Source organism: Eublepharis macularius, chromosome 13, assembly GCF_028583425.1.
Source record: "Eublepharis macularius isolate TG4126 chromosome 13, MPM_Emac_v1.0, whole genome shotgun sequence".
Taxonomy (NCBI): Eukaryota; Metazoa; Chordata; class Lepidosauria; order Squamata; family Eublepharidae; genus Eublepharis; species Eublepharis macularius.
The window spans coordinates 34732419-34747588 of NC_072802.1; the positions used below are offsets into that span (position 1 = coordinate 34732419).

The 15170-nt window shown below is 51.6% G+C and overlaps 1 protein-coding gene across 1 annotated transcript in view; it reads left to right on the forward strand.

Moving 5' to 3' along the window:
- Nucleotides 1-15170, forward strand: part of NRK (Nik related kinase) — a 128717-nt gene that overhangs the window by 50989 nt on the left and 62558 nt on the right. Inside the window, exons 10-13 of the mRNA XM_054996027.1 lie at nucleotides 1454-1629; nucleotides 2522-2594; nucleotides 4006-4213; nucleotides 5903-6064. Coding sequence (XP_054852002.1) covers nucleotides 1454-1629; nucleotides 2522-2594; nucleotides 4006-4213; nucleotides 5903-6064 — 619 coding nt within the window. The remainder of the gene's footprint in view (nucleotides 1-1453; nucleotides 1630-2521; nucleotides 2595-4005; nucleotides 4214-5902; nucleotides 6065-15170) is intronic.

A 15170-nucleotide genomic window follows, 5' to 3' on the forward strand; every position in this document is an offset into this window, starting at 1 on the left:
TACGGTTCCCCTACATCTTCCCTGGGGCAGGTTCCATGCTCAGAAATCAATTTGCAGCTGTGCAGGGGCCAGTTTGGACTGGGACCATGACATGCAGGGAGAGGGGATTTAAGCTGTATCCCCATGCAGTTTTCCTAACCTGAAATGGCTTCATATTGGCAAACAGTATTTGCCCTGATGGAGAAACTCATTTGTAGCTATCATCTTCTGGGAATGGTGCCTGAGAACTGAGTTCCATACGGGGAACTTTTGGCATATGACTGATCACCAGGACCCAGGGAGAATGCAAGGAAAAGTCATGTGTAGTTTGAGCAATTCATCATTCCGATACACACTGAGCTGTTCTCACACTGACTGTGCTTGCTGGTGTGTCTGCTCATCAGGGGCTGTTTAGAGCTGGGCCCCAAGCAGAGAAATTTCTGGGTCAAGGGGGAGATGACTGTCAGTCTGAAAAGGCCAGAGACAAGGTCTAACCTTTAGCAGTCTGAGATCCAGTCTAAAAAGGGCAATCAAAGATCAGAACATCCAGAAGGAAGTCCAGGTCAGGCAGAAGGTTGAGTTCCAAAAGCAGCCAATGAGGAGCAGATAAGTTTAACTAGGTACCATCCACTTCAGGGAGACAAATTGCTCAGACCAAAGACCAGTGGGTTCTTGGGATCAGTTTGAATGAATGTGGAATCGGGTGGAAAGGCTTGTATCAATGCAATCCAACCTGAAAAGCTTGTGGTAGAAAGGTGGCCCTGATGGTGTGGAAGGTGAGGCACCAAAGCTTCCTTCTGAAAGCCCTGATTAGAGACAGCAAGCACAGACTGCCTGCTCCGAGCTGTATTTGGAAGAGGAGTCATGCCTCTTCCTGCTTTGCCAGAAGATGGCCCTGGGTTTTGTCCTTGGAATCTCCAGGTGTTGAAAAGTGCCTTTCTTTGCCTGAGATCCTGGAGAGCTGCTGTCAGTCATAGACTATGAATGTACAACATGCAGCCCACCCTCTGTTGCTCCCTAGAAACTTGAGCTGTATGTTACCTGATTATACCATCTGTCTCACAGGCTCCTAGAGAGACTCTAGCCTAGATTCTGGGGTTGCTGCAGACACTGCAACCTCTGCAGCTTGGTCACTACCTTTCTCGGTGGACTTGATTCATGGGGGCAGAGCGAGATGGATTTATAGGGTTCTGTGGTGCAGCTGACTTCATAATGATCAATTCCAGCTCATATAATTGTTTCAAGTTGTACAGTAGACAGTACTGAGCTAGATGGACCAGTGGTCTGATTGATAAGTCAGCTTCATCTGTACAACTGCCTGCTTACCTCAGGTCTTTAGGCATGCATTGCCCAGCTCCATCCATTTATTTTCCTTACATCCATGCTTGGCAAATTTTGTACAGACAGCATATCAAATGATTTGAGGAATGAGCAGAGAAAAGTTCTGAGTAACGTGAGTTTGTTTTTTTTTAAGGTCAAAGAAATTTCTTAACTTCGTTGACAGTTGTCTGGTTAAGAATTATGTGCATCGCCCAGCCACAGAAACCTTGCTCAAACATTCCTTTATCAGAGACATGCAGAATGAGCGGCAAGTGCGCATCTTGCTAAAGGACCACCTGGACAGGACGAGGAAGAAAAAGGGAGAGAAAGGTGAGGACAAAAATTTCACCAGCTTCATCCTTCTAGGAAAGTACTGTATGAACACAATGAGAATGAGGGCATATTTACACATTAAGGTCTGTGCACACTCAACAAAAACCCGCACCTAACTAGAATTCCCTTATTAGCATACCCACGTGATACGCAAATTTGCAGACATCTGTCTGTTGTATTCACACATCATGTTTTTAGGTGTGAATTTGAAGTATCTTGCTACTCCTTAGAAATGTGCAAAGTGGTCCTAAAAATCTTGGTTTACTTGATAATACGCCTCTGCAGATGTCAACTGGGAGAATGAGACTGGAATTTTAAACTAACTCGGCAAACTCCTACAAAGTTCTGAGTGTTCCTAAATGAGGATAAGATAGTTTAGAATGTTTCAGGATTTTTTTCTTGTACTAAAGTTGAGATGCTGACTCTCCCTTATCTCCTGCTTAATTGGACCAAAAAATATTGAAATGTTGCAGTGGACAGCTTAAGAACACCTACTTTTGGAACATTAGACTTGATAAGTTCCTAGTGGGAAGACCACTGAGAATCACACATGAGCCACTCTGAGAGTTTCAAAGGAAGCACAGATATAAGTAGGACTGGAATGAAAAGGTTCTGAAATTCCAAATGCGGCAAAAGCTGACACGTTAGAAATCTCAGGAATTAATGATCTCATTTTTGGTACTGGTTTTAGATTTGTATATGTGTACTTACAATTTGATGAGTCAACCCAAGTTTCAGAACAAAAAAACTCAGTTTTTGAAACTCAAACATGACCTCAGTGGATGGGTGTGGATATGTACATGTTGAAAAAGAATATAACAGCTGCTACAGAAACACTTCTTATCAGATTTTGATCCCCCCCCTTTTTTTCTCTTTTCTTTTTATTTAGATGAAACTGAATATGAATACAGTGGAAGTGAGGAAGAAGGTGATGAGCTGAATGAAGATGAAGGAGAACCAAGGTTAAATATTGTGGTCGAAAATAAAATCTAGATAGTCACCCAAGAGAGAGCATTCCAAACTTCAATATGTACTTTACCAGCAAAACTAGGGAGCTGCTTCTTGGTGATCCAATCCCCAACTGCTATCTGACAGAAGGAATAGCCTGGGGCAGGCAAATGACAAGTTCTCCTTCAGGACTAGGCAATTCTTGCATAGGAAGAACACAAACTATATTTACAGACTCAGGGCCAAGCTACAAGTGACGAATGACACTTGAACAGCAAATGTATTTCTCCCTGTTCACTTGCCCTCCACTCAATCCACTTGCCATTCAAGTGTCATTCATCACTTGTAGCTTGGCCCTCAGACTACTGGTTCATGTAATTCAGTGTTGTCTTCTCTGACTGGCAGTAATCTCTGTTCTCAGGCCTTTCCCAGTATCTGCTACCTGAGATCCTAAAGGAGCCAGGGATTGAATCTAGGACATGCAAAAATGTGCTGTAACACTGAGCCATGTCCCTAGAGGCCCATAATTTTCTGGGTTCATATGTACCATCCCTGCAGAAGTTAGTGGTACAGTGGGAGATTTAGTCACACAGAAACAGTTCCCTTGTTCTGATAATGTATGAATCATGCTAAAGTCATAGGATCACTTTCATCATAAGCTTCCTCTGTCTTCCCCTCACAAGGAGTTTACAGATCTCTAGATGACTTACGTTGTTACTTATTGACTAATTCCTTCCCTCTAGCCCTACCTCTTGGGAACTGAGTTTTCCATCCTTGATCCTCAAGGTCACCTTTTTCAGAACTTGCCATTTATCTGACCCTTTTTGGAAGCAGCTTGTTCAGCACAGCTTCACACCAGGAACAGTGAAGGGAATGATTTTTAAGGGAAAGAGGGAATTGGGTAATACGAGCCAAAGAGAAGTTAAGAGCAGTTAGGTCCTGCTTGGGATAAGAAGCCACATTTTTCAGGGGGAACAAAGTTGGAAAATCCTGTACGATATTTATCAACAGGGGTTTAAGGCAAACTCAGCTAAACTTTGGATCCTCTTTTTAGGGTTTTTTTTCCCTGGGCCTGATGGGCTCCTGTACAAACTCAGAATGTATCTGAATCCTCTTTTATTACTGACCAATGTTCGCTGTTAAATATACAGCGTGAACAGATGCTAAAATTTGTTTTGGGAAGACAACTGAAATAAAGTCTCTAGTGAACAAGCAGATAATCAGCTTTACCCTAGATTCTGAAGTGTTGTTAAGACAGAGGTGTCATAAATACAGAGTGGAGGGGTGGGAAGATTCTGTGGAGATTTTCTGGAACATTCTAATGCTGTAATGTATGAGGCAAGCCATTCCCCCCTGACAGTTTTGTGTTTGCTGTGTAGTCTGAATAATATAGTTAGTCAGACAGATACTTCCTTTTCTTTTAAGCTCTATAGTCAATCTCCCTGGGGAATCCACCCTCCGACGTGAATTCCTGCGGCTTCAACAGGAGAACAAAAATCGTTCGGATCCTCAACGACAGCAGCAAATGCAGCAACAGCAATTGAAAGACCAGGAAAAGTACAAAAAGCAGCTCCTGGAAGACAGGCAGAAACGAATTGTGGAACAAAGACTGCAAAGGAAAAAGCTGGAGGATGTAGGATTTGTAGGACTTGATATTTGTTTTACTATATCAAGTAGAAAAAAGCATTATACAAAAAAGCATTATACAAAAAGCATTTGTAACATTTAACAATGTCACAAATTTGCATCAGTTATTAATTGATTACTGTTATTTATATATATTTATTAATTTGTTTAGCACTGTCAATGACTCTATACAGACTTAGACAGGCAGAAAAAGGCAGGTTCCTGCTCCTACAATATAAATTTTGATAGAGGAGAAAAACAGCAGAAGGAAAAGGGGAGAGAGAAAATGAGATGAAACCACTGCGGATGTGTAATGGGAACGGGTATGTGCAACTGCAGTTATAAGAGCTGAAGCTTCACTTTGGTTTCGAGCGAAGATTGAAGGATTAAGCCAAAGACTTTGTAGAAGAGGTGGATTTTGAGAATTTGACACAGGTCTTCTAGAATAGCATTCAAGGTTTAGAGGGAAACAAGGGAAGAGCAAAGTAAAGAGGCAGGAGGTTTTAGGAATGCTAAGGGTACAACCTTAAGAAGGTCTGCTCAGAAAAGTCGGTGGGGATTCCTTTCCAAGAAAGTGCTTTTAGCATTGCAGCCTAATAGTGCGATCTTAAACAAACGTGCATTCTAAGTCTATTAAAGTCAATGGGTTTAGAAGGGTATAGTTCTGGTTTGGGTTGCATTTTTGGAGTAATAGAGCTAGAAGAACAAGCATTTGTATAATAATTTAATATGAACCTTTTAAAAAGTTTTTTAACATCTGCCGTGTTATGTCTTCACAATAATTAGATTCTGCCCTCCCCCACAACAGTTGCAAGCATCCAGTGCAGCATACATCCCTCCTCTCAGTCTCTAAGCAAAACATACCAAAACATGCCAAAACTTTTTCTGACTGCAAGAGGGCAAAAAAAAAAAAAAACCAGAGATCAGGAAGGAAAATAAAATGGCAGAAAACGAAAGAGAGAGTATTCTGTTTTCATCTTTCTCATGTATTTATTTTTATGCTCAGCTGCATACACTTTTTCCACATGGCTAAAAATGTGTCCAGCTGCATATTAAAATAACTCCAACATGAAGTTGCCTAAGAATCAGTGCGATACAGTGGTTAGCATGGTCAGAATAGGACCTGGAAGATCTGAATTCAAATCTTCACTCAGCCAAGAAGTTTACTGTATGACCTTGGCCAGGCTCTCTCTCTTGGAGCCTAACCTTCCTCACAGGGTTGTTGTGAGAACAAAGCAAGGAGGAGAACCATGTATGTTGCCCTGAGCAACTTGGATGTATAGATAGCTGGACCATTCATTCATCTGTCTCAGTGCTGTCTGCTGTGACTGGCAGCAGCTCTCCAGAGTCTCGCAGGCAGAGATGGGTCTTTCTCAGCATCTCTTACCTGAGATTTTTTAAAAACTGGATGTACATGGGTTGTATGTTACCATATTTGACTGGGCTCCTGTCTTTGTATATCTTGTCTTCGTGGGCCTTCCATGCCACTTGCTAGTTTAACATGTCTACAGGAGTAAATTAATAAAGACTGGAGGATCCACTACTTTTATAGATCAGTGGATACCGCAGGGTGTAGGACCCCACTGTTTCTAAGCCATGTTGGCACAGAGTTACTAATACTAGCAGCCATGTGACATCATTATAGCTCCTTTTATGAGCGAAACAAAACCAATATAATTTCCTGGCATGTGTTTAGCACCAGAAGAGAGAAGAACTGCGGAAGCATCAGAGCTTTGAAAGACGATGTCCAGAGATCAAACCAGCTCAAAGCAAAGCCGAGAAAGATAAAGATTGCAGGAGAACTACTGAGGATGAGCATTGCAAAGTGGAAGGAGCGAAGAAATTGGAGAGCCAGCAGGTATGGATTTTACTGTGTCAGGGAGGACATCTCTGCGACTTCTGTGGTTTGTACACTTTTACTTGGCAAGTGGTCTTCTTGGTGTGCTGAAGGAACAGATGCTGTTCTCTTATCCAATGCAACGTTGTGGGCACATGTTACATGAGAGCCAGTTTGGTGTAGTGGTTAAGAGCGCGGGACTCTAATCTGGAGAGCTGGGTTTGATTCCCCACTCCTCCACTTGAAGCCAGCTGGGTGATGGTGGGCTAGTCACGGCTCTCTGGAGCTCTCTCAACCCCACCCACCTCACAGGGTGTTTTGTTGTGGAGATAATAATGACATACTTTGTAAACTGCTCTGAGTGGGCATTAAGTTGTCCTGAAGGGCAGTATATAAAGTGAACGTTGTTGTTGTTATATTACATTGGACGGAGCATTCATAATCCCTCATTTCTTTACTCCTACAGAAATGGAGAGAGGCTTGCTCAAATTGGGCTACACTAAAAACAGGCCTTAATGTAGAGTATCTGTTTGGAGGGAAGAGGATGCTTGATCACTCCACCTCCACGCAAAGAGGAGCACTGGCCCACTATAAGCATATTAATTGACGGTCTTTCAAAAGTCGCTCACTTGGAGATAGATCAAGACGGGTAGTCATGTTAGTCTGTCTGTAGCAGTAGAAAAGAGCAAGAGCCCAGTAGCACCTATAAGACTCACAAAATTTGTGGTAGGGTATGAGCTTTCGTGAGTCACAGCTCACGAAATGTTTGTTTTTCTTCATTGAAGCAAATGGTGGAAGGCTTTTCATTTATTAATTTTTTAAAAAAATTGCTCTTTGCCCTTCTCGGTTCAGTCCCTTTTGAAATGTAGTCTATTGCCTATATGTGTAATTAATTACTGATACATACCACAGGTGTAAGGGCTGTTCACAACTTAAATTACAAGGTGAATGAATGCAAATAGAGTGGAAGGATAGCTCCTGCTAGCACCCCCTTGTGTTCATTCAGCATCAACCCTGAATAGTTCCACGTCATTGCAATGGTACCTACCCATGTAGGCTGCATGATGATGATGATGATGATGATGATGATGATGATGATGATGATGTTATTAATAGTCTGCCTTTCTCACTGAGATGTGTGCATTTTGTACTGACTCTGTTTTCAAATGATGCCAAACCACACAGGGTCAGAGGGACCTGCCAGATCCTGCTGCCCCCCCCTTGACTCCTAATGTCAGTTGTGAACAGTCCATACGTACATCCTGCCAATTCAGAAGAGTCTGATTGCCTTTTCCCCTTCTGGCTCCATCATGAAGCAGTCATGTGAAGAGTATACTGTATTATCTTTCACTGCTGTCCATTAATGTCTATAGCCCAAACGTCCAGGTGTCTTCTCTATTGTTTATCTTGTATTCAGTCAAGATATTTAACCCTGTGGTCCCATCTTTCATCTTTCACGTGGTGGACTGGGACTAGCACTTGTGAGTGGGAACTTCTAGCTCTGTTACAATGACATCTTGTGTAAGCTGGGTAATTAGTATGCATTATTTGTCAGGTTCAGACTGCTTTCTTGTATGCCTATGCTTAACCGACTCCATTTTAATCTTTTCAGTGTGTAAGTGCTCTCTTCCAGGTGCCAAGGTTCCCAGGCAGCTATCTTACAGAAAAGGATTGTTTTGGCTACCGACGTTCCACCAAGAACCGGCCTTGGGAGCTTCTCGCTCTTCTAACTTCAAAGGGGTTGTTTTGAGAACTGTGGGGGGAGGTTGGGCCTGCTGTGATCTGTTACTCTGTACCTCATGCTTTGCCTGTCATTGGTAACAATGCACATGTACCATCCTGGACCTTGTGTTCAGGCTAGTGGACTATAATGAACTAATTCTTCAGTAAAAGCCTTTTGGAAACAATGGACTGTTGTCTAATTGCAGAAGGTAGCCTGGAATAAGAGAGTTATCTAGCCACAAGTCTGACATTTTGTTACCAATCTCATTTTCCAATGCCTAAGCCGGATCAGACGGACTCCAAAGCTGTCCCTGTCAGGGATCCTTTGTTTGACCCGTATGCCTCTCCCGGCTCTCAAGGCTCGGACACTCAAGTACCTGCACCGAGGGAGGATAACTCCTCGGTTACAACGATCTATACCCTTGCTCCAAGCAGGGCGGATACGCAGCCTCGGGCCACGGCTCTCCCACTGCTATCGCTGCCTACCCCGACACAGTGGGGTGCGCGACCAAGGGAAACCAGGGATAGGAGGGCCAGCACGATGTTCACGCACTTACAGCTGGATAGTCGGCGTAGCCTGGAATCCATCCCTGAACAAGCCGGTGATCAATCTTGGATTTACTGGAATAGAACGACCGAACAATCGGAGTGGGATGCGTCCCGCCGTGGCACCTTGAGTTGGGATTATGCGGAAGTCACCCCGTGGTCGGGGCAACGAGACGTAAGTGAGCACCAGTGGGTGCAACTGCAGAGCAGAACGTTAGCCATTGACTCAGGTATATCGGCAATCACCGGCCTGACAAAAGGAGTTTTAGCCGCGAGGTCCCAAGAGGAGCGAGGAGACGAGGCACCCTTGCCTTGGCAGCAAACGCTCACCACGGGGCCGCGGACTGAAACTGGGCAAACCTCGCAGACGGCCGAAGCTGCTGAGGGTGAGGAAACCATGGGGAGAGTACAGCTCTTGGAAAACAGACTCATAAATATGGAAGAAAGTTTAGCCAGTGCCGTCCACTTGCTGTCGGTGCTAGTCGCGGGGGACGGCGGTCGTGAACGGCCCGCTGGATGGCCAGACATCAGCCAGAGTCTGGCCAATCTCCAAACGCTCCTGCCTCAGCCGCAACCCTGGCCGCAACAGCCACCAGAGACGGGGGATGAGGAAGAGGTCCCCGGAGAAGGACCCGTTCCCGATGATTCATGCCCAGATGATTCCCAGCCTGACCAGCCGGCCGGACCAGTTGACGACGGAACCAGTGGAGGGGGTGACGGACCGCAACCGGGGGAGCCCCGTCCCACCAACGGCGGAGGGGAACCGATACAACCGGGGGGTCCAATACTCCCTCCAACCACGACGCAAGCTGATCAGCCGGTAGCCCCTCCACCTACAACGCAAGCGGGACCAACCCCGGGGCCGCGAGGTGATACGCCTCCGCTTCGTCCGCTACCACTCCATCCCCAACCATTACGACCGGCCCCTCATCAGCCGCGGCCGAGAGGGGCAGCGGACCCAGCACCAATGCGGCCAACGCAACCTATACCGAGAGGACTTTTTCCCCAGCCGCGCCCGGGAGTACCTCCACTGCGCCAGCCGCGACCACACCCGCAACAACCTCTACCACAGAGACCACAGATGCTGCCAGCTCCGCGACCCCTCGGCCCGCTAGACGTCTATCCAATGCCGGCCCCGGCCCCGCGACAACCCCTCGAACCACTCGATGTCTATCCAATGCCGGCGCCGGCCCCTCGACAAGACCTTCCAATGGGTTGGGTCAAGTTGGATGCTACGTTCGATGGGGACCCTTCCAAATTGGGATTTTTCCTAGTACAAGTAGTGCAATTTTTTAATCATTGGGGGCATCTTTTCGGAAGTGAAGCTAGTCAAATCGAACATCTGGGGTCACGTCTTCAAGGCAAAGCAGCTGACTGGTATGTAGGATTGTATAACGTGGGGGCCCCTGAGTTAGATACCCTCCAAGGGCTGGTAGACGCAATCCGAGTGTCAGGGCTTGCCGCTGCTGCCGCTGGGCGTGGCACTGGGCGGTCTGCTCCTGACGTCACAGGGGGGCCAGGGATTCTGCAGGACCCTGCTCTGTGGAAGGAGGGGCGGTATACCTCACCCAGACTCCCTCTCAGTCCACTCGCTGGCCTGCTCAACCTGGCCTGCTTACCCTCTGCGTCCTCCTTCATCTCCTCCTTCCAGAACTCTCCTCCAAACCTCCACCCTTGCATCTTACTGCTCTCACTCCACATCATCACTCCTCACTCACACCCACCACCACAGGGCTCTTCCCAGCCAGCTTTTATAGGGCTTCCTTCTACTGCCCCACCCCTCTTCCAGCCTGGCCTTGGGCTGCACCAAGCAGTTGCAGCTGGGGTAGCTGATCTGGCCCCACTGACCAGCACCAGCTGTGCCTTGTTCTCTGGCTGCCCAGCCTCCCTGCCTTGGCTGATTGCTGAAGGCATGTCCAGCTGCAGTCCCCCGGCTAGCAGCCCAGCCTCCCTGGCAGAGCTGATGGCTGAAGGTGGGTCCAGCTGCGGCTCCTTGGCTGGTTGCCCAGGGCTTCCTGCAGAGTGCCTCCAATAGCCCCACCTGGAGTGGCTTGGCTTTTGGCAACTCCTGGGCCAGGCTACTATTTCCTAGCTGGGGCATGGCTTTGGGTTGTTGGGGCTGCTGCTGCTTCTCCTCCTCAGGTAAGGTCTTTGGGTGGGTGACTGCTGGGCTCCCAGTCCCTCTGCCCTTGCCCCCTTCCACCTTGCCTAGCCCCCTTTCCCTTCCTAGGGGAGTGGGACTCGCTGGCCTCTCTCTGTCTCCCTCTGCCTCCTGAGGCTCTGGGCTTTTGCCCCTTGCCCCTGGCACTGGCAGGTTCTGGGTCCATTTGCCTGTGGGAGGGGTTGACCTGCTGTACCCCAGCTGCCCCCTCTGCCTGCCAGTCAGACTGGTTGACCTGCTGTCAGCTGGCTGACCAGTTGACCTGCTGTCTGCTGGCTGCCCCCTCTGTTTGCCCGTCAGCCCGGCTGACCCGCTGTTCCCTCCTACCAAGTCTGGGGGCTGGGACCCAGACCCCGGACACACACCCCCGCTTAGCTTTGAGTTGTGGGGGTCAGGGTCAGACTCAAACATGCGGGACATGAAGTCCGCATCCACATGCTGCGCCCCCTTGCGGTACTTGATGGTGAACCGGAAGGGGAGGAGGGAGAGGTACCACCGCAGCACACGGGGGTTGTGTGCCTTCATGTGGTGGAGCCACTGCAGGGGCGCATGGTCCGTTAGTAGGACAAAGGGATTATTGGCCAGGTAGTATTGCAGGGCCCCCACTGCCCACTTGACCGCTAGGGCCTCCCGCTCCACTGTTGCATAGCGCCTCTCTGCGGGCTGCAGCTTCCGACTCAGGAAGAGGATGGGGACGTCGGTTCCGTCACGTTCCTGAGTCAGGACTGCCCCAAGGCCGGTGTCAGAAGCGTCTGTGGCCAGCGTAAAGGGTCGGTCAAAGTCCGGGTTCCACAGGGCTGTGGTATTAGAGAGGGCTGACCGCAGGTCCTTGAAAGCTGCTTCTAGTGCTGGGGTCCACCGGACTTGGTTGGGCAGCCCCTTCTTTAAGCAGTCTGTCAGGGGGGCGGCTCGGGAGGCAAAGTGGGGGATGAACCGCCCGTAATACCCCAGTAGTCCCAGGAAACGTCGGACCTGCTTCTTGGTCCGGGGCTGGGGGGCATCAGCTATTGAGGCCACCTTGTCTGGTGGTGGGCGAACTCGGCCTCCCCCGACCACAAAGCCCAGGTACTGGAGTTCCTGGAACCCCAGGTGGCTCTTCTTTGGGTTAGCCCGTAGTCCGGCTCGCTGGAGGGCCCTCATGACAGCTTCCAAGTGTTGGAGGTGGGTGGGCCAGTCCGGGCTGAAGATGATGATGTCATCTATGTACGCCATTGCATACGCCCGGCACTCTCCCAGCACTTGGTCCACCAGCCGCTGAAACGTGGCTGCTGCCCCGTGTAGACCAAACGGCATCTTCTTGAACTGGAAGAGGCCTCGTGGGGTGGCAAAGGCTGTCTTCTCCCGGTCCGCTGGCCGCACGGGCACTTGCCAGTAGCCCTTCGTCAAGTCTAGGGCCGACAGGTAGCGGGCGGACCCTAGGTGGTCTACCAACACATCTGCTCGGGGCATGGGGTATGCATCGAACTGGGCCACCTTATTCAGTTCGCGATAGTCGATGCAGAATCGGGTGGTCCCATCCGGCTTGGGCACCAAGACTATCGGGCTCCTCCAAGCGCTTCGCGAGGGCTCGATTACCCCAAGCCTGAGCATCTCGTCGGTCTCCTTCTCCACTGCCTCCCACCGCTTCCTGGGGATGGGGCGCCAGGTAGCCCGGGCTGTCTGCCCCGGGTCCGTTGGAATGGCATGTTGGATCAGGCTCGTGCTGCCCGGCCTGCGGGAGAAGACCCCGGGAATCCGAGCCCAGAGGTCTTGTAGCTGGGCCCTCTGAGCTGGGTCGAGCTGAGGGTCCACCTTGGGCTCCTCAAACTCCGGGGCATCAGTGGTCCAAGGCAGCACACTGTCAGGGAGCTCTAGCGGATCCTCAGCCACGCCACACTCCTCTTTTGGGCGCTCGTGCCACTGCTTTAGGAGGTTCACATGCAGGGTCTTCCGCCGACGCCGGCCGACCCCACACTGGACTTCGTAGGTGGTGGGGCCCAGCACCCTTCGAATCTGGTAGGGACCCCTCCATGGGTCCCCTTCCTCTCTTGGGAACACCGAGTGGTGCACGAGGACCTCCTCTCCGGCCTGGAAAGTCCTCATCCGCGCACCCCGGTCATAGGCGGCCTTTTGCTTTGACTGGGTGCGAGTCAGTCTGCGATTTGCCTCCGCTTGGGACTGTTGCACCCGGTCACGGAGCCGGCTCACGTACTCCTGTATGGGGGGCGCGGGGCTGCTGGCCTGGGGCCCCCAGCGTTCCGTCAGCCGGGAGAGCATCCCCCTTGGCTTGCGCCCATATAGCAGCTCGAATGGGCTGAAGCCAGTGGAGGCCTGCGTGGTCTCCCGGAGGGCGAACATGAGCGGGTCGATGTACAAGTCCCACTGGTGAGGCTTGTCCCGCGTCATCTTCTTCAGGGCCTCCTTGACAGTCTGGTTCAGCCGCTCTGCCAACCCGTCTGTTTGAGGGTGGTACGCCGAGGTGAACACCTGCCGGATCCCCAAATTCCGGCAGAGCTGACGCATGGCTGTGGCACGGAACGGGCCCCCCCGATCCGTCAAAATTTCATCTGGCAGCCCCACCATCGCGAAAAACTTGGACAGTGCCCGTACCATCCCCGGGGTCTGCATGGTCTTCAGCGGGATGACCTCGGGGAACCGCGTGGCATAGTCCACAATCACCAGGGCAAAGCGATGGCCCCGGGGTGTGCGTGGCAGCGGTCCGATGAAGTCCATTGCGATGCGTTGGAAGGGCGTCTCCATGACGGGCAGCGGGGAGAGGGGGGCCTTCGGCGGGCGGCGGGCTGCCACCCGCTGGCAGGTGGGACACGAGCGGCAGTGGGCCTTCACGTCTGCATTCACGGAGGGCCAGAAGAATTGCTCAAGAACCTTCCTCAGGGTCTTGTGGTGCCCGAGGTGCCCGGACCAAGCATGCTCATGGGCCGTGCGGAGGACTTCCGCCCGATAGGCTGCTGGCACAAGTAGTTGGCGGACCTCCCCCTGGCCATTTGGGGCACGAGCTATGCGAACCCAGACCCCTCCTTGCTTCTCGATGCGAGGGAGCCGTTGGGACCTCCGTTCATCCCGCACTTGCTCCTCCTCACGAGCGGCTGTCTCTCGCAAGCGCTGCAAAGACTCATCTGCCCCTTGGGCATCACGGAATGGGCGGTCTGTCAGGGTTCCAGCTGGGCCTCCCGTCCGTGGTTCTGCCCCTGGCCTGGTGGAGGGACCCTCTCCCGGGTCGTTGGCCTCCTCCACTTGCAGAGCGGTGGCAACTTGTGGGCCTGTCACTTCCCCTGCCGCCTTCAGCCGAGACCCGGCGGTCCCTGGGGTGTCTCTTCCCAATTTCTTCGCTGCCTGCTGAAGGAGCCTGAAGAAACCTGGGGCATCTCTTCCCAGCAGTATTGGTACGGGTAGGTGAGCTAACTGGGCAACTTCCATTTGGTGGCGGACCCCTAGGTACTCTATCGTGATTAGGGCCGTAGGGTACGGCTGGGTGCGGCCCATCACATCCGTCACCGGGATCCAGCGGTACACTGGGGTGGCAGCTGGGAGGAGCTGGGGCCGAATTGCTGAGACTGCACTCCCAGAGTCCAACAGGGCTTGTAGGATCAGCCGGCCTATCTTCACGGTGGCGCATAGACTCTGCACCTGCTTGCCAGGCGGTGGGTTATTTTCCCAAACGAGGGCGCAAACCCTTGGCAAGGCCTCAGTGAGCACGCCGGCTTGCCTCTGCAGCTCCGCTGTCTGTGCTAGTTCTACTGGAGCGTCTGGGTAGGCTGCCTCCAGCTTTCCCCACATCCTATCCTGGCGTTCCTCCAGCCACGGTCCAAGCTCCGCTGGGGCGGCGGCCTTGGGAGGCCGCCCCTTGACTGGTGCCTGCGTTGGAACGTCTCTCCCCGTACGGGCCACCAACTTGTCAGGGCTTGCCGCTGCTGCCGCTGGGCGTGGCACTGGGCGGTCTGCTCCTGACGTCACAGGGGGGCCAGGGATTCTGCAGGACCCTGCTCTGTGGAAGGAGGGGCGGTATACCTCACCCAGACTCCCTCTCAGTCCACTCGCTGGCCTGCTCAACCTGGCCTGCTTACCCTCTGCGTCCTCCTTCATCTCCTCCTTCCAGAACTCTCCTCCAAACCTCCACCCTTGCATCTTACTGCTCTCACTCCACATCATCACTCCTCACTCACACCCACCACCACAGGGCTCTTCCCAGCCAGCTTTTATAGGGCTTCCTTCTACTGCCCCACCCCTCTTCCAGCCTGGCCTTGGGCTGCACCAAGCAGTTGCAGCTGGGGTAGCTGATCTGGCCCCACTGACCAGCACCAGCTGTGCCTTGTTCTCTGGCTGCCCAGCCTCCCTGCCTTGGCTGATTGCTGAAGGCATGTCCAGCTGCAGTCCCCCGGCTAGCAGCCCAGCCTCCCTGGCAGAGCTGATGGCTGAAGGTGGGTCCAGCTGCGGCTCCTTGGCTGGTTGCCCAGGGCTTCCTGCAGAGTGCCTCCAATAGCCCCACCTGGAGTGGCTTGGCTTTTGGCAACTCCTGGGCCAGGCTACTATTTCCTAGCTGGGGCATGGCTTTGGGTTGTTGGGGCTGCTGCTGCTTCTCCTCCTCAGGTAAGGTCTTTGGGTGGGTGACTGCTGGGCTCCCAGTCCCTCTGCCCTTGCCCCCTTCCACCTTGCCTAGCCCCCTTTCCCTTCCTAGGGGAGTGGGACTCGCTGGCCTCT